The following is a 19,060-nucleotide window of genomic DNA, read 5'->3' on the forward strand; positions in this document are numbered from 1 at the left end:
AAATGAAGGATTGCAGTACACAAGTCAATAATTACTTTAAGTAATAAGTAATTTTCACAACTCTACTCAAAACATTCTAGCAATTAAATAGCACTAGCATTATTATAAGAATAAATTTCCTTGTTAACTGATTTCATGATACAAGGAAGATACTTCTATTATTTAAAAATAAGGAGTTAATTCATACTATTGTTATTAAAAATTAATCAATTAATCAATATTTTAAACATAACATTTTCAAAATTTTTTAATATGTTCAAAAGCGCAATTAAAAACCAAGATATATAGTATTTTAAAAAATTTCGATAATACTAATTTGTTACTGGATCTTATTTGAGCAAAAAAATATCCTTTAAGTATTATTTTTAAGAAATTCAAATACAAGACTTATTGTATAAAATCTTTATATTTATGGACATTCCTGTAGTAATTGATTAAATAAAAGCTAATTGATAATTCGCAATTCACAACACGTCCACTATAAATTTATGGAGTCTAGACATTGCTTCACTCTTTTATACATGAAAAATCCATAAAATATATTCATCTTACATCGCATTATTTGTGATTATTTGTGTTTGCTTAATGTATGGCTTATTCCAAATCCAGCTAAGAATTGGTATATTATTTATTTCCTTAAAAATGTTCAAAAATTACACTTTCCATTAACAACAAAATTGTATTTGATATTGTATAAAATTCATTAAAAGTTGGCTTGGGATATTTTTCTATTAAAGTTTTCACGCTGTGAACGTTTAAGAAATATACTGAGTCCCATTGATGCCACCTGTAGACTCAAGTGTTAAAATCATTAAATTGTTATATTTTTAATTTTGATCAAATAAAATTGGTTAGATTGCGCACGGCAGGCCGCTTCACCCATAAATCATTCGAAATTTGTATTTCTATCACTTAAACAATTTTAATCACTGCACGACTACGAATTAGTAAACTTCACACTGCGCCCAAATTGTGCAAATATTTGAATATTGAAAAATTTCAATAAAAACATTCGAACTATAAGGAAACTCATTTTGTATTAAAATTTTTTTTAATTCAATTTTATTATTTTATTTTTATTTAATTATTGAAATCAATTCCTTGCCGTTGATTATTTTAACAGATATTAATTGCATGTGGCAACTCCACATTACTGAACATTTTTCTTACATTGACAAGAAATGAAAGTAAACTTTTATAATTAAATAGCGAATAGATTAGATATATTTAAATTTAAATATTTGTAAGTAAATACTTATTTACTTGGTAATTAAATCTTTTACTCTTAAGTTATAAAAACGGAAAAAAGGAATTTGGAATATTCTTTTCAAAATAATATTTTATCATCTGAAGTAACAACTGGATAGATAAAGACTTTATAGTCGGCACCTTTTTAGCTCAAAACGATTATTACGGCACCTTTTTAGGTCAAAACGTATTAAAAACTCTTTAACCTAACGAACTCGTCCAGTGCCTTACAAACTGCATACTTTATTTTCATATAGATAGGGTGATTGAATTCAGAAAAAACTCAATTTAGAGATTAAAATTTTCTGTTTAACGATAGTTCAAAAACAAAACCAGTAAATCAGTGTAAAACCCAATCAAATTCAAGAAGTATACATATTGCATAATATCAATAATTTTGATCAGGGGAACTTCGAATACAAGAAAATAAAATTGGATACAAAGTAATGAGAATCTTTGGTAGGAAATAAATATTTATTTCATAAATAGATGCGTTAAAGTATGTCCCAAATTATTCTTTAATATTAGCGGTATATAATTGAAAGATAGTGGTGGGCTGTCGAAAATTTCGACTAACTTTGTCAAATTACAATAGCCGTAATTTTTTTTTTCAGAGTAGCAAAAAAATATTCCCAATTTACTAAAAAAACAATTGAAGCAAAAACAATGCTCTTAAAATCTTCAGAGTTGAGTTTTACTCACAAAAAGTTTTACGTCTTAAGTTTCAGAGCGGTCAAATTCAAAAATCAATCTATTGTGAATGTTCACTAAAACTATGTTACAAAATTCCAGTCATCCATTAAAGCAAAGAATACCTTCTTTGAACCAAAGATATTCCTTGCATTAAAGTCATATGAGCGTTTTATTTACTTAGAAATTTAAATACATAAATAAATAAATTAATTAATTTAAATTTATAAAATAAAAATGATTACCATTCTACTTCAAATATTCATTTCGTTTTCTTTATTCAAATTAAATAGTTTTTAGTATTTCCCTTTATTATATTTCATTTTGTTTACAATATTTTCTTTTGTAAGCATATCACAAAAGAACAACTGCTTATTTTAAAAATAATATATGAAACAACAACACTACTGGCTTATTTAGTCCAACCTTTTTAAAATCGCTTAACTAATAAGCAGCTCAAATTGCATTTTTGCCAAAACTAAAAATTCGTCTATTGTGAACGACTTTTGGAAGCACATACGAAATTTTCAGTTAATTGTCATCGATTGATTTCGTTAATTATTTGTATTTCGTGCTGTCATTGTTCATAACAAATACGTTACTTTTTTATTTATTATTTTACTGTTAAGAGGCATGACTGTTAAGACAGACTTTACAACTATGAAAGAAAAAATTACGGCTTATATATCTATAACAAAAATACTGCTGGATTCGACTAGGATCTTAGATGGATTTATCAAAGAAAAAATGCGTTTTGGTGGTATGAAAAATAAAGTAATACAAATTGAGAGATATTTTTGGACTAAGACCATATTTCAAGAGTATCATGCACACGATATTTATAATGTAATGGAAAACGTAGTGAAGGAAGATCACTTAATCAATGATCTTTCGGGAGCTGAATATCTACGTCGTCAGTTTTAATAAGAAATATATTGCACACGTGCCAATATATTTGTTAGTAATTAAATAACTGTCAAGATATAGATTTGACGGGCACGCCTATTTGATAACGAATTTTTAGGAAAGACACCAATTTTAGCAACTTTGTCTACTACGGTATATATCACAATAATTTTGGAAAATTTCCATGAGAATTACCAACAAGAAATGCACACGCATAACTGTTAGTCGTTTTTATAATGGCAGTAAAACTCTATTATAAACTGTGCAGAAAAATAATTTGGTTGATTTAAGCAGATTTTAACTAAGTCTCAGGTTAAAATATTCTTACTCCATACATCATGTTGGTTGAATCATACAATATGTTGTTAGAGAAGATATTTCTCTACTACATGAGCTATAATTTCTCTAACAAAATTATTAGGTCAATTTAACTAGTATGTGGTTAGAGCATATATTTTTAATATAAGAACTTCTAACTTAAAATCTCGCTGTCTCAAAATTAAGCTATATCAGCACATAGCGTAGACGCCCCCTGTTGTTAAAAATAATTAATTTTACCTAAAACCTCAAAAGTTCTCAAATCAGCATGTCTGGGAAATCGTGACAATAAATTACTATATATATGATATTTATGTGACATGAATAAATACTAAGAAGAAAATACAATATATTTTTTTTAAAAAAAGGTAAAACAGTAATTTTAACACAAAAAAAAGAAGTTGAACTGGAAGTTTTTCAAACCAGTGGTGTATAAATAGTGAGGTTAGAGGTTATCATTTTATTAATAGTAAATAAGTTATTAATTGAATTAGATAGGTTAAATTTAAAGTTGAATCACCTATGTGTTCAATTCGATATTCTAGGGCTCATATTTTGATAAGTGTCACCTTTTAGATATTTGGTTATTCCTATTTCAAGAGAATTTCTCTGATGAGTGTAATTCCTGTCCAAAAGGAACTTTCATTCAACCAAATAATTTTCTTTGAGTATTTTGTGATGCTTTAGATAACAGTTTCTAATAGTACTTAGAAGAAGAAGAGTTCCCCAAAATGTAAACCTATGTATCTGTACAGCAGATGAGAGCTTGTTAATTCTTCCTCCTTATTCCGGCAGCGCCATTATAGAACGAGTTGAAGACCACTACATTTCAAATGTAGGACATTGATAAGTATTTAATAGTATGATTTGAAGTTGATTCGGGCTTTATATATTATTATTTTATTAAAGACACGTAAAAAATTATTTTAATTTCTTTTATTTATAAAAACTTTAAAGCTGTATTTTTAAATTCAATTTCATAAATTGTGTAAATTGTAATTAATATATAGTATTTCTTTTTGCAGATAAATGAAGTAAAATACATATTTTTAACAGTCTGGGAATTTCTTTATTTTATTTTTATAAATTACAGTTTTATATGATAAAGTGCTTACATTACGATCTTTTCTCACAGCCACTCCTGTTTTTTAAATTCGAATAACAGTTGACAAAACTAATTTAATTCAAACTGAGACCCTTTTTAACATATTCTGAATTAATTTAATTATTCAACAGTTTTTCGTGATCATTTGCATAAGTCATAACCAAGTTTAATAACGAAATCGCATTTGGGATTAGAACACCAAACCCTTTATTGGTTATCGCACCTATTGGAATGACGAGAAGAATGAAGCTAATAAATCTGTATTAAATATTTGCAAACTGGTGATAACCTTTTTCCTCGTGTTTTAGTTTTAATAAAATAAATGTTAAAATTAAATTTTATTACTTGAATTTTAATTAATGTTCGTTCGGAAATCCCCGCTTAGTCTCCAACTTCTCATGCCAGTTCGTCGTTAGTTTGCAGTTCAAATTGATATTTATTTGACGGCAATGAAATAAATTTGAAAACACCTTAATGGGTCAAAAGTTGAACAGTGTAAAAAATAGCTTCAAAATATATTAAAAAACCATAAGGACTTGAACATGAGTTCGCTGAATGTCGAAGGCAACACATGGCGTTGTATTTGCTTTGTGAGTCAAACACCCATGAACGTTGGGCATTGTTTATGTCTTGTATTGTGGAGCAGTTTTGTGTTGTAAGATACAATTTCAATGGCCCATAAATGTACCGACTTCGTTGTCAGCACATAATTTTCAAACAGTTGACATTTTACTTAACAGAATAATCACTCTGCGTTGCTCAATTTGCGACATGGAAATATAGTACACTGTGGATGCAAAGAATTTAGTTTCTTAAAAATTAACTAATTGAGTGAGTTCTGGTCTCGCAAATAAAATATATTAAAAATAAAATCACTAATCTAGTAAAAAATTATTACAGTATTTATCTTGATAATGTAAGATAATTTGAACATTACATATGTCTATATCCAAAAACAAGATATACAGTAATTTCTGGTTACGAGTGTAATACAGTTAAATATTCCTGGTGAAGATTTGTATAACTATTGTTGGTTCATCAATGAAAGATATCCAAAAAAAAGTGAATAAATAGATAATGTACGATGTATGATTAAAAAGTAAGGAATATTTTTTTAATACTATTTAAAAAATGTAAATAAGTACCCTGAAACTCAAACTTTATTGAGCTGTGTATTTTTTTGATATTGGTTGCACTGCTGCTAACTGCTAAAGTCTCAGACAGTTGCATTGGTTAAGGTAGAAACATATTGACGCATAGTCCCACGGTTTTCTTACAATGCTATATATTTATTAATGAAGTCGATGTGAGAAACATTCCACCTTAAGGACCAGATGATCAAGTGGTCAACGATTAATCTAACAGTTATAAGTTTCAAAAATGGTAAGATTAATTTTAATATTTTATGACCAAAAATACTATGTCGGTAAGCATTAGTGTGCTTATACTGATAATTGCCAATCATACGAATGAATTAAAGGTTTGTATGAATTTTTGTGTAAAATGCCGAAATTAATTACAGGATTCTCAAAGAAGAGCTTTAGAGGCAATTATCCATTATAATTATAACGCAACGAATGTTTTCGAAAAGGTTGGAGAGACATTGAAGATGGCGCGAGGTTTAGGTTCTTTAATTCGGTAATAGTTTGCGATGTCGAGTACATTTTCGAGTACAAACATATATAGAGAAATGACTGCATGAAGCGACACTTTGACTGTGGTTCAGTTACAATAACTTTCATATCTTCGATGACGGATCGATCCGTTTCCAACTGGGTCAGTATAACATACCAATTACTAATACTTATTTAACTATTAAATAAACTTAAACTTCACCAATGGGTTAATTATTTATATATTTTTACATATATGTATGCGTATGTTGTTTATATTTTCTTGATTTCCCTTTCTCTTTTTCTTTTTTATAAAGTCTCCATATACAATAGTTTGTAGGTTAGCGTATACTGGCCATATACAATTAATAGATGGAGCACTTACACTGACTATTAAACATATAATGCTTCAGTCTTCAGTATATTATTAAGATGTTGTTGTCCGTCAAGCTTTTAATGAGCCCCGTATATTTCCATAGTTCAGTAGTTCTTTTTGGTTGTCTTTTTCTTGGCAGATTCTACATATGTGGTAGAAAGGAAACTCAACTCTATCTTAGTTGATTTTTACACTGAACTAAAAAGATTCCAACTTAAACTCCAAATTCCATCCTCTTCGAATCCTCAGTGAATATGTGATAGTCCTACTTGATTGTGTCTGTTCTTATTTGTATTTCGATGAAAGATTGTAAAAAATATTTATATACGACTAACAATATTAAATTATTTTTATATATACATATATCATATAAATGTACTATAAAAATTTGGTGCGGTAACCTATGATGCCATTAGATTCGATAATTTTGTTAATAAAGAAAATTTGATATATCGATTAAAGAAGACGCAAATAATATAGACTGATTGTAGGATTGGATCGTACATGTTTATAAAATGATGAAAATCAGTATGTCATCGACAATGGCGGCTGGGCTAGACCCATAAACAATCATTTATTTTTCCATAAGTGGATGAACATGCTCTGCATAAATTTTGGTCATAACAATACAATGTTACATCTGATAATTAAACTATAAACTAACACAAAGAAATCAACAAGTTATTGAAGCAAATATTCGATTATGTCTAGAAGTGAGTGCTATTAGATCATGTGATTTGCTGCCATTAAATAAAAATTCATAGCAAGATGTCACCGTAGACATTAAAAATGGTTACTTGCTATCTATGCAAGACAATCAATTTTTTTGGTTTATTAGATTAAGGAATCATAACCAAACTATACTTTAGTTTTTAGTAAAGGACTCTATACATCCAATTATAAATTATTTTTCCCATTTTCTTTTAGTTAAAAACCTTAAATATTTCAAAAAAAACACCCTATATATAGATGGAAATTATTCAATCAGATTAAAATTTGATTTCAAAGTATTTATTGCGTTATTAAAAATAATTAATATTTAATTTCAAATTCGATTTAAATAAATATTTTTCGTTATGGGTTTTAAATTTATTTGAAGTTTTACACTATTGTATATAATTATGACAAAATGAACTAATAATTGTGTATTGAATATACGTGGAAAGTAGTTTGTTCTTTGTCAGTCATGGTTCGATCAGTAAAGCGTGAGTTATAAATAAGATGAAATATACGCATAATAATCTATATCTTTGGATGTGTATAGCGATTAATATTCCAAGCGTAAGTATTTCTATAAACTAGTCTGAAATTTACAAATAATACAGATCTTACTAGGTGATATGTGTCTTCAAACTCACAAATGCAGTATGTGAATCCTATAACGAATCATGGGTTGTAATCAATACTTGCCGACTAAAAGCCCTTCGACGTGATACTACAGCACTTTATTTGAACGTAACACTTGTGGAACCTGTGGAGAATGTTGTCGTATGTATACTCGAATTATTTAATTAATTTTTATATACATATATATTATTATATATTAAAGTTGAATGTAGCCCTTCTGAAAAGAGCCAATGGCTACAAACCATTTTTGTATAACTTTACCGCTGACGTTTGTCAATATTTAGCTAAACGAAATAATCCTGTTTTCAATCTAGTGTTTAAATTTATAAAACCATATTTAATTATTGATCACTGGTGTCCTTTTGAGGTTTGTTTTTTATTTATAATTGAAAATGATTTCCAAAAACATTTATATTTTTAGGGATTTCTTATTATGAGTGGCATGTACTTAAAATTAGAATACCTACAAAATCTTCCAGTTCCTGACGGCGACTTTGTGTTGGCAATGAAGTGGATTGTAAATAATTTTCATTTAGTTACATCAAATTTCTTCTTTACCTTAAAAAGTTGAATCATATTGTATAAAAAATAGTGAAACTAAGCAATAAATGTATTGGAACTTTACTAGAATAATTATTTATATGAGGTATTCTTCATGTGATTCTCATAATGATTACGAAGTGCGAAACTTTATGAAATTTGATAAAATAATTTCTAAAATACAGCACTTTTTTGAATATTTGTTGCCACGATTTATAATTAGTATGACTATTATTATTAGTATGAAAACAAGTAGATTTACTTGGTGACAATTGTTTTTTACGAAAATATCAGTGGGTTCTGATTAGTTACATGCAGGACACCACATATCCTTCCACTTTCCAAAACAATCGGTTAGTCATCCTTTTACTAATACATTATTTGCAAGAAGTCTAAATAGATAAGAATTATAGGTCTAACCTATCCTAGAACCAAAAACTATTCAATGAATTTAGGTAATTTAAATAATATTTTGTCATCAAACTATAGAAAAAGTACCGATTTTTTTTGGAAGTGAGAGCTGAGAATTTAAAAGATTATGTAGTTTCTTTTTTGTGAGCTCATATACAGCTGTAGCCAGAGAGGAAGACTGCAATTTGCCTCAGTTGCTGAGTTTCTTAAATTTGCATTTGTTATACGATAACCGACAAGTCGACTTAAGTAACTTAACACGAATCAAGTAGCTTCTACATCTTAGCTAGCTGAAGTGAATATATGTAAGGACTACTTGCAAAATTTCAGCCTGAAAAGTTGTAGTCTAACCGACCGATTTATTTTTGTAAATAATGAGAAAGCTCCCGCTGCTACTTGGTAGACCATATCCGAGCCACCCACAAAAATGTATATACATTTTATTTATATATAGTTATTATATATAAATATATATGTATTAATATGTAGTACAAAGAATATTGAAAATGTTTCCTGTAAGTAGGTTTCAAAAGAGAGATATAAAGTTGAAAAGTCTGATGTCATCCTATAAAGATAGTTGAGAATTGTATCAAGAGTCCGACTGTCCCAATATATAGGTAATGTGCAGCAGTCTCTTGATGTGGGTTAATGCTGTTGCAAGCCTTACTTTTAATTGAAATGCAATAGATAATAAAAGTTACATTACATTACGTTCTAAGGGTTCCTGCAATTGCAATACTTTAACCTTCTAAATTCAGAATGTTATAGCTTTTGTCCACTTTAATAAGATGTGTGAGATTGTACGCGCAATCATTTTGTGTATTCAATGCATAACATCGAGGAAGTGCTCCATTATTTTGCTAAACAAGCTTTTGCAAGAGAAGAAATCTACACAGCCAATATTTTTGGTTGGCAATCATTGTTCAGTAAAATTTCCTGAAATTTCGATTTTTCTTATAGAATAATGGCTTATCTTCTGAAGGTAAGGCGATTGGCTCTATTTATTTATAATTTATTGTATATAGATTTTGTTATATGAAAAACAAGGTCTACTAATGTCAAAAATGGTTAGTTTTAATAAGTGATATGTATTTTTTTTACTTCGTTTTTTTACTTCTCCGAAAAAATTCACGTAAGGTCAATTTTCTAAACCTAACCTCTACAAAGTATGTACATTTGATTATTAGTTATATTTTCACACAAACACACACACACATACACACACACACACAGGGTATTATTAGTTTTAAAATCGAGCAAACAGATCTCAACCGTAACTGATGTTCGGAGATTACCTTCACACAGATTAAAATAAAATTATTCATGAAAAACAAAATCATTATCAGTACATATTTACTCAAAAATTTATCTTAATGATTAAGTTTTATTGAAATTAATTATTGCAAGCAGTTATCGGCCATATTTGTTTGACAAATTTTTGAATACTATAAAATGGATATAATAAAATGACATTTTGTGAAAATATTTTTATGTTCTTACTTTTTCAAATTTGTACAGACAATTCGTATTTTCCATTATCCATCTGAAAGTATTTACTCTTAACACCTTCTTTCAACACATCCCTTACATGTTTTTCGACATCCTTTTCAGGCACCTTATATTAAAAAAAGTGAATAAAATAGTAAAAGATAAAAAATTAAAATGTTTTCCTTGACTTACGCCGAACCTAACCGCAACGAATTCAGTTAGTTCTTTCTCATCAAGAGATTCAGGTAAGGCAATTAAAACGTCTGTAATAATTTTCAGAACCTTTTGTTTTAATGTCAGGAGCTTACAGCTTTTCAGACTCATTTTCTAAAAGATAATGTGACACAAAGTTTATAAATCTATAACTTGATTTAATAAGAAAAATAGTGTTCATGTAAATGTCTAAAACCAGTGTTGCCTGATGGCAATCACAAATTTTTTAAAGTCAAGGCATATAAATACTTTTTGAAATCAAGGTGCCGATGATAAATTTCCCTTTCACTATTATTCGCTGCTATATTGGCTGAATATGCTTGAGTTATAATTTACAAAATTACTAAAACTTAGAAAATTTTTCTTCATACTACCGTCAACCGAATTTATTAAATTAAAATAATTGACGATGAAAAACTATAAATTCATACGTTGCTGCGTTTTTCACTATATATTTCTAATAAAATTTTATTTATTATTAATTTATTTTTTATTAGGCCTTTTCTTTTGTTAACATGTCGCAAAAGAACAAATAAAATAAGCATTACTTTCGATGGCAACTCCGGATAAAAATCCTTCACAATAGACAGATTTTTAGTTTTGGCAACTATGTGATTTGAGCTGCTTATTAGTTAAGCAATGTCAAAAAGGTAAGACTAAATAACATAGCAGTGTTGTTGTTTCATATTATTTTTAAAATAAGGAGTTGCTCTTTTGTAATATGCTTACAAAAGATAAGGCCTATTATTAATTTTTATTTTAACTATTTTAGGTTTGTTTCCCTCATAACTTGTAACTCATAATTCGCACACTACAATAGGGGTATTCAGGCAACTGATTAGTTGTTTAGTAGTTGATTACAACAAAAATTTCCACACAAAAATGAAACTAAGCAGGGAATTAACTATTTCGGTGATTCTCAGATTAGTACAAATTTGATTAATAGTGCTGCCAGTCCCAAGTGTCGTAATAATAACTTAAAATAAACTTTTGTATAGAAATTTGTTAGCTATCTCTCTCAGCTGTTTGAATTGTGTGTAAACAATTTTCACTGTTAACGTATGTTTCGCTTTTGCTGTTGATGCGAGTGCTGCCAAGGCATTTACACACAACAAACTAATCAGATTACGCATTTTGGGTCGTTCAAGCAACTGATTAACATCAAAATGCTAAATTTTTTTGATATGAAGTTTTTGAATCAACTAAGCAACTAATCAGTTGCCTGAATACCCCTAATGATTTAAGGACATATTTTTTAATTATATACCAATACAATATAAATGAATATTTACATCGCACATTTTTATATGGATTTTCGATAAATTTCGTATGGAAAATGTGTCAACTTATCCAGATAAATGCAAGTATCGTTATATGTTATAGTGAACATTTGTATCATCATTATTAGTGAACGAGTATCATTATTAGCTGGAAAACATTTGCAATTCTTATATGTCGAAACGTACTTGGTTCAATTTCCTTGAATATGTCGGTGATAGTATTTCCCAAAGGGCTTTACACGTTCTTAAGATTAGCTTCCTGTTGTGGTTTTTAAAATTTTATAGTTCTATGTTGTATTATATTTTTGTGTTTTTATATTTAATTATTAAAGCATTTTCCACTCAATATTCCAGAAACATTATTATAGTAATAATAGAAAAATGAAATCAGCTGTTTGCGTCTTGACTTATCACTTTTTCTTCCGTTTAAGTTTTCTACATTTTATTATATTCTAACATACATTCTATTATTACTATTATATTACATTTATACATTTTTATATTTTTATATTTTTATTGTAGCCCGTTAATAAGTTTATTGAGATTCTTTACTAGGAACCGGGAATGTAAAACAGTTTTCAGATAATTGGAAAATTATTGTTGCTTTATAGAGTAAAAAAAACTAAATAGAATTTTTTATTACAATTATATTATTTTGTTAAATGAATTAGGTGTGCACAAATGAGGCATGTTATTAAATATATGTGGATATATATGATGTGGATACTAGATACTAGTGTTATCGAAGATATGAGTCGACGTTCAATCGAAAAATCGAAAAAGCAATCAGAATTCAGAAGAGATCGTTTTATACAAAATATTAATCCTGTACTATGCATATAAAGATTTGAGTAATGAACATAAATCGTAATAACATAAATAGTCAAAGCAGCGGAAGATTAACTGTAAAATAATTTTCATATACATACGTACCCACGAAAATATATATCTATTCAGTTATGTAAAATACATAAACTGCATTTTAATTTCTTAATATGTCTTATGTTTTTATTGAACAGAAAATTTGAATTGTATAAAAATAGTAGTTATGCATAGAATTTCAGAAAAAATCAACTTAGACTTAAATCGATATTAGCCAGACTGGTTACTTTCAGCAGAATCTGTGTCAACAGAAACGATTGTTATATCATCATCATCTAACGAAGACGAGACGTTAGATTCAGAAGACGTGTTGGAATTCTCCTCACTACTATTTTCAACCATTGTTTCTAATAACTGTCTCTCGAAGTCTCCTAAAACATGCCTTAAATTTGCATTGCGTCTATTCATGCGTTCAATAAACTCATTCTTGACGGGATCTTTGGTAAAAACTTTCTTTGGGGAGTCAGTATTGGTGATGAACTTGATGAAATTTGAACGATTTAGTAGTTTCTCATTTTCCTCTGCTTCTAGTTTAAACCAGTCGTGTTCAACATCATTTTCCTCCTCGTCATCAATAGATTCTCCGTCACTGCCATATTTGTCAGGATATGCTTTTCGGGATGAGTTTGCATTTAGTTCTTGACGAGCCCTCTAAATAATTTTGTGGAATATAAAAATTTTTTTTGAATTATATTCTAAAAATAAACGCAGTATATAAAAACAGATGAAATTTAAAGACTTACGTTTATATTTGCTTCAAAGAACGCATCCAAATTTTCAATGGATGGATCTCGGTTAATACGAGGCATTTTTGATACAGGATTGAATATAATACCACCTTAAGCATGTAATAACAAAAATGATGTTCAGTCAGTTTTAATGATCCGAAAGTTATCAGAAAGTTCTACTGAAAATACTATGTGTTATAGATTACTTAACTTCTTTTAATAAATAAAAAAAGGAGCATTTTAAATTATCCTTAATTTTTTGCATATGATAACATAACATCAATAAGTATTTGATGAGTTTGTATTATTAATAAATGAGACAAGTAGACGGTAACGTATAACACCCTGGATAAAGTAATTTAATCTAACCTTAATAGATAGATAGACAATGTTTATATTTCTTCAAATGATATTGTTTATATATAAAAAATATAATGTAATATATATAATAAATAAAAATCTCTCTTTTTATAGATATCCTCAAAAGTGGTACAACTACAGTTTTATTAAGTTTGAAGAATGAAGTTTGTGATGAAGTTGAAAAGAAATCCGATTTGTTACCGTACAAACATCATTATGCAATAGTAGTTATGAGTCATGATTTCCCGTCTTAAGTTGGTTTATATATTATATATTATTTATTATACTTAAAATTAAGAAAAACCCGTTAATGCAAACATATCTCGAGACGTCTTTTAAAAAAGATTTGGGTTTCGATATGTTATAGGTGTTATATGTATTACATATATTACTCGATTCGGAGTAAGATAAAGATACAAAATGTATAAAGTAGAAGTTTGTATGCGACGTTAGTTCTTTGATCGAAGTGGAATTGTGAAGGAAGTAGATAAACATAGTTGAAAAAAGAATTATATACGCCTTATACTGTCCAGGAGAACAAACAGAAAATCAACTGTAAATAAACTTATGCATTTAACTCATATATAAATTATTATGTATTATCATTTTATAAAGACTTGTATATGATTTGATGATTGTCTGGCATTAATTTTATTGACTAGTAAAAGATTGAAGACCTACTTACCTTTACGTGGTGTTTACCAGGAAAATGACTTTTGTATTTGAAATGTATAAATTGGCCGATTATTTTCGATATGTTATTAAATTAATCAATAGTTTAATCAGCTTATTGCCTTACGTATACATATACATATTAACCAATTTGGTACGGGGAATGAAATCCAAACATTTTTGTGGAAAAAAAAAAATATATAAAATTTTTAAAACTATAAAAACTAGATAAAAATTTAAATATCATTTCGTGTTGCTATGTTAAAAAATTATTTTAAATATTATTATTATCACTGTACTTTTTTATACACATACGTATATGCTAAATACTTTTGAAAATATATACGTTAGGTTAGGAAAATGAAACTATCATTTTGATTAATTGAAAGAAAAATATATTATTTATCATGGATATTTCCAGTTTCAAAACAGTTTAAATAAACATTTTATGATATGTTTTGAGTGCCATTCAGTGGCGTAACTACAGGGAAGCAACTGGAAGCAACGCTTTCGGGCCCCCGAATTTAGGGGGCCCCACTATAAATTTTTGTATTCATTGTATTTCTTTTTAATAAATTCTCAAAAGTGGGACGAAAGTTCCACTTTCCACTATTTGCAAAAGTTGTCTTTTGCAAATATCAGTACTGTATACACCATATTCCATTTGAATACCTTTATTAAAAACGGAGAAACCTCATATCCGATTGTTAAGTTTATATCACAGCTACAAGAAATAGACGTCCAATTTCAATCAAATCAAATGGTGAAGAGGGTGCGCTCCCGAAAAGTATGTGTATAAAGTTTTATTCGAAGAGTTCAAAAGCTGAGAGAGTAGTTTGAACTGTAAAAGTATACTGATATATACTTAATGGTATTTCCGAAGTTTCCTTTAATGCGTTACGAAAATCTTGACAAACCTTATATACCCTTTTTACATTTTTTCGTGTAAAGAGTATAAAAAGAGGGGCCCCTTAGTATGTTGGTAGGGGCCCCTTAGTTAGAATTTGCTTACAGGCCTAAAAAATGTAGTTACGCCACTGGTGCCATTATATTAAGTCCAAAAGTCAAAGTTATTAGTTACTAGTTAGTTAAGAGTATTGGTTTCTACTTTTGCTGTTCTGATCAACTTCAATAATGGCTTTTGTAATCACTTTACTTTAACTTCAGGTCCTCAAAAGTCGGTGTTAAGTAGCTACAGATATTCTTTTGATTAAAGTTTTTGAATGCTATCTGTATTAAATTCAATGTATACATTAATATTGGTATGTTTTCTAAGTATTAACTTTTTATATCATTGCCATATTATAATCATTTGTTAGTGATGCGGATAGAATAGAATAGAATAGAAATAAACGGGGTATAAGCTCCCAATGGAGCAGAGCACTGTGACCAGATTGATCTTTTGTGCTACAACTGACCCTAACCGAACAGAAGACATTCCGCTTTTCGAATGAAAGCCAGAATGTCAGAAGGAGAGAGCAGACCTCCTCCCAGTGACCTCCTCCTTGTCCAGATCAAGGCTGGGCAGTCACAGAGAATGTGACTGGTAGTCTCGTCTGCTTCTAAGCAGAGTCGACGAGATCCGTCTCCTCGGACAGACCCATCTTATTAAGGTGATAACGCAGTCCATGGTGATCCGTTAAATATCCCGCCAGCAATCTCAAGTCTGATCTGCTAAGGAGGGATGCCTTGCCATAACTATATGGGGGAACCAGCTCTTTAACTTGACGGTTACCTCGATTGTCGCGCCAGTAGCGATCTCTCTCGGCTAAGATCCATTTATCAATTAGATACCTAGTTGTAGACCAACTTAATCCACAATAGGGTTCCGGTCCACAGATTTAAGTGGCAGAATCGATCGGGAATGAGGACTTCGAACTTTCTACCGAAGCGAAGTTCCATGATCATGCGATCTGTCCTATAGTGATGCGGATAAGAGCTCCTTAATTTGTTTTAGATGTCGGAGATGTGGTAGCACACTTAAATGTGTTTTAAATAAGAAAATGTTAATTTATTGTAGTTTTATTTTTCGAACTATGGTTAAGATATACAGGAATAAATTTATATTAGAATTTAATAATTTATTTTGTTTAATACTTGAAATTTGATATTATGCTCATATAGATTATCATCAAAAAAATTTTTAGAAAATCAATCTTTTATAATAATTATTGTTGTACAGAATATTAAAGCATCGTCGAGATAGTATTGCAATTGTTTTCGATTTAAACAAAATATGATAAGTACTATTTAATCCACAAATCGTAACTTAAAATAATTTTAAAAATCATTTATCATATCAGCAGTTCCAGTGACAAAGCACGGTCTGTCATGACTTTTGAAGTTGATTAAATTTTTGAATTTTCAGTTTATCTGTGAGAATTTAAGTAATTATTCCGAGTAAAAGCGAAAACGACTTTGACTTGAATCTTGAAGATGCTTCCGTTGATAATCCGCAGTGCTGCTGCGAATTGACCGATGTGACGTCCCATTGTGGTGCGTTCCGCATGCCTTATTGTAGCCTGAAGCCAAATAAGCGAATTTCAATACATAACATGATGCGTTTTAAAGGTGATTCGCACGAAGGAAATTTATAGTTTCGATTTCTCCGTGCAAGAATCTGAAATGAGCAATACTCGCGGCTTAGTTGCTATATAATTGATATATAAGTTAAAATTTTAAATACAAAATAAACATAATCTACTCGTTAATTATTGCATATTTAATTACAATTTTTTTTCAAAAAGTTTTATTTTATTATTATATATTATAATTTTAAATTGTGTATATATACTTACTACGAATTTATAAAGTACCACAAACTATCTGATATTGTTTTGTATATTATGTAAATACTCATTTGCTTATAAGCGAGTTGTCTTTGACAGCTATTGAAAAAAAATTCGCATATCTGCATTAATTGAAATATCAATGAGTTGCAATCAATCGATATGTGAGGTATTGTATCTTTCTTTTATGTATAACCTTTTTTTATTATCTTTCTTTATATTTCATTGTGAGTTTTAGCAAATTTTAATAAATTTTTGGCGATTACGACTTTTGCCGTTGACATATGACTTTTGGCAGGCACAGTTTAAAAAGCCAGTGTCCACAAGTGGGTTTAAGAGTACTGTAGACTCTGCGAAGAAAGTGAAATTCTCAGCTTTTGCGTGGCTCTTGCAGCTTCTTTTATGCATTGATATAAATTATTTTTTATTGTTACGACTTATTGGTTTTTCCTCCAGTTGCAGGATTAATGTTTGTGAGGCTGTTGGATTATTGTGGTTTTTACAGGAATTACGGACTTCTATAAGGGTTAAGCAGTTTATATTTGACAGCTTATATTAATAAACTATAAGCTGGCACAACAATTATTTTTTAATATCCAACATTTTTAATATTTAAAAATGTAAAAAATAAATGAAAATATACACAATCTTTTCTTTAGTTAATTTATATGTTTTTTAACTTTTACTTTACGTACTTAAATAACATTAATAATAAAAAGGTAGTTCATTTGACAAAATTTATTGGTCATCAGTTTATTTGCTTTAAGGGATAATGAGAATATTGGATATATATGATATATGATAATGAGAATATTGGAGTTTTTTATAGCATAACTAAATGGGGATTTTAAGAAAATAGTTTAGTCATCGATATTTTATCTTCTATAATGTGTGAGTACATATTCTTGAAATTAAGGTAAACAAGAATTCGTCTTGGTTGTTATCACTAGAGCCTTTTAAAAGCTCATACTAACCATATCATTCTGTTCATCAATATTGTTTAATATCAGGAAACATTGTAGGTAAGAATTTTCGACGTACGAATATAAAAAATATTATATATTGTGTTTTTCTTAAATATATGTAGAAGCTGCCAAATTCAAAAGCTTATATACACATAATAGATATTATAATATCTCACAACATAAAAGTTGATGTTCTTTCGACAATTCGGAAGTAAAAGAATTTAGTTTACAATAAAAAAAAATATTATTTATCAAGCAATGTTGAGTTATAGCTCTTAAGTTTAGATAGATTTAAGTAGTGACTTAAACAAGGAGGTCCCCTCAAAATGCTTCCTGGAAATAGATTCTTAAATTAGTTTTTAAATTGACTTACTAAATGAGTGTCTTTCTATGCGCATACGATAGACAGATATGTATATTTTAACCTTGCATGTAACTATTAGGAACATAAATTAGTTATTCTAACTGTTAGTTATTCTAACTGTTAGCTATAAATAGTCTCAAGTGACATTAAGACAAATGATCTAACTGTCAGGAGTGTGTTGAGAAACTAATATTTTTAGGGTTGTGGGCCACGCTGAAATTTCCGGGAACGAAATTGTAGATAAACTTGTCAGTAAAACAGCAGCTTCGCTGTTGCTCACACCTAAAACTGTGATTCTGTGATTTGGGAGCAGATGATTTCTTCTCACCAATTCGTAGAAAAGAAAAAAAAACAGAAAACTCTATTGGGATAATCTACCATGGCTGTAACAATAAGAACTGTTTCCAAGCATTTTCAAAGCAAAGAAGATTTTAGACTCTCCTGTCAGGAGGAGAATGAGACGTAGACATATGTGTTGGAAATTTACCCGACTCTGATGGATAAGCGAAAGAAATATATATATCTCTACATCTTATATCGAATGAAGAAATAAAACTATGCTATTTAGGTGCAATAACAATTTATTGAGGATGTTGGACTTGAAGAAATACTCTGTAAATGTGAGTGTAGCGCACTGTATCTTTAGATAGCAGGGCATTATTGCCCAACAATAATAATAATAAAACGTCCATGCTTTTAGGCATAATGGTTCTCATTATTAATCTCCATTATTCACTTAAAATAAGCTTTGTAAGTATAATGAAA

The 19,060-nt window shown here is 28.9% G+C and overlaps 2 protein-coding genes and 1 long non-coding RNA gene across 6 annotated transcripts; 1 reads left to right on the forward strand and 2 right to left on the reverse strand.

The window, feature by feature from the left end:
- The first annotated feature begins 7,477 nt into the window (after positions 1 to 7,477).
- LOC119676198 lies at positions 7,478 to 8,158 on the forward strand. The gene is made up of 3 exons (XM_038087433.1): positions 7,478 to 7,537; positions 7,592 to 7,744; positions 7,806 to 8,158. The coding sequence occupies exons 1-3, from the start codon at positions 7,478 to 7,480 to the stop codon at positions 8,022 to 8,024; spliced, it is 432 nt and encodes a 143-aa protein (XP_037943361.1). The 3' UTR covers positions 8,025 to 8,158.
- A 1,796-nt stretch (positions 8,159 to 9,954) lies between these two features.
- Positions 9,955 to 10,613, reverse strand: LOC119678880. The gene is made up of 4 exons (XR_005252370.1): positions 10,505 to 10,613; positions 10,235 to 10,369; positions 10,055 to 10,169; positions 9,955 to 9,999 (listed from the first exon to the last, which is right to left on the reverse strand). It is a non-coding gene; the product is annotated as an uncharacterized LOC119678880 (long non-coding RNA).
- Positions 10,614 to 12,535: 1,922 nt separating this feature from the next.
- LOC119678868 lies at positions 12,536 to 14,376 on the reverse strand. 4 transcript variants are annotated; one of them, XM_038090949.1, is made up of 3 exons: positions 14,191 to 14,376; positions 13,161 to 13,255; positions 12,536 to 13,068 (listed from the first exon to the last, which is right to left on the reverse strand). In XM_038090949.1, the coding sequence occupies exons 2-3, from the start codon at positions 13,224 to 13,226 to the stop codon at positions 12,628 to 12,630; spliced, it is 507 nt and encodes a 168-aa protein (XP_037946877.1). In that variant the 5' UTR covers positions 13,227 to 13,255; positions 14,191 to 14,376; the 3' UTR covers positions 12,536 to 12,627. The 4 variants fall into 4 exon arrangements, with proteins under 4 accessions (XP_037946877.1, XP_037946873.1, XP_037946874.1 ...); XM_038090945.1 differs by having other exon boundaries at positions 13,161 to 13,321; XM_038090946.1 differs by having other exon boundaries at positions 13,161 to 13,324.
- Between the last annotated feature and the right edge of the window lie 4,684 nt (positions 14,377 to 19,060).

The sequence above is a fragment of the Teleopsis dalmanni genome, chromosome 2 (assembly GCF_002237135.1).
Source record: "Teleopsis dalmanni isolate 2A chromosome 2, ASM223713v2, whole genome shotgun sequence".
NCBI classification, from domain to species: domain Eukaryota; kingdom Metazoa; phylum Arthropoda; class Insecta; order Diptera; family Diopsidae; genus Teleopsis; species Teleopsis dalmanni.

Excerpts from the sequence above, each read along its gene's own strand:
- LOC119676198 (XM_038087433.1), top strand. The coding sequence starts at position 7,478 with ATGAAATATACGCATAATAATCTATATCTTTGGATGTGTATAGCGATT. Across the intron at positions 7,538-7,591 it reads TAGCGATTAATATTCCAAGC|GTGATATGTGTCTTCAAACT; the intron begins GTAAGTATTTCT and ends AGATCTTACTAG. Across the intron at positions 7,745-7,805 it reads AACCTGTGGAGAATGTTGTC|TTGAATGTAGCCCTTCTGAA; the intron begins GTATGTATACTC and ends TATATATTAAAG.
- LOC119678868 (XM_038090949.1), bottom strand. The coding sequence starts at position 13,226 with ATGCCTCGTATTAACCGAGATCCATCCATTGAAAATTTGGATGCGTTC. Across the intron at positions 13,069-13,160 it reads TCTTTGAAGCAAATATAAAC|AGGGCTCGTCAAGAACTAAA; the intron begins GTAAGTCTTTAA and ends AAAATTATTTAG.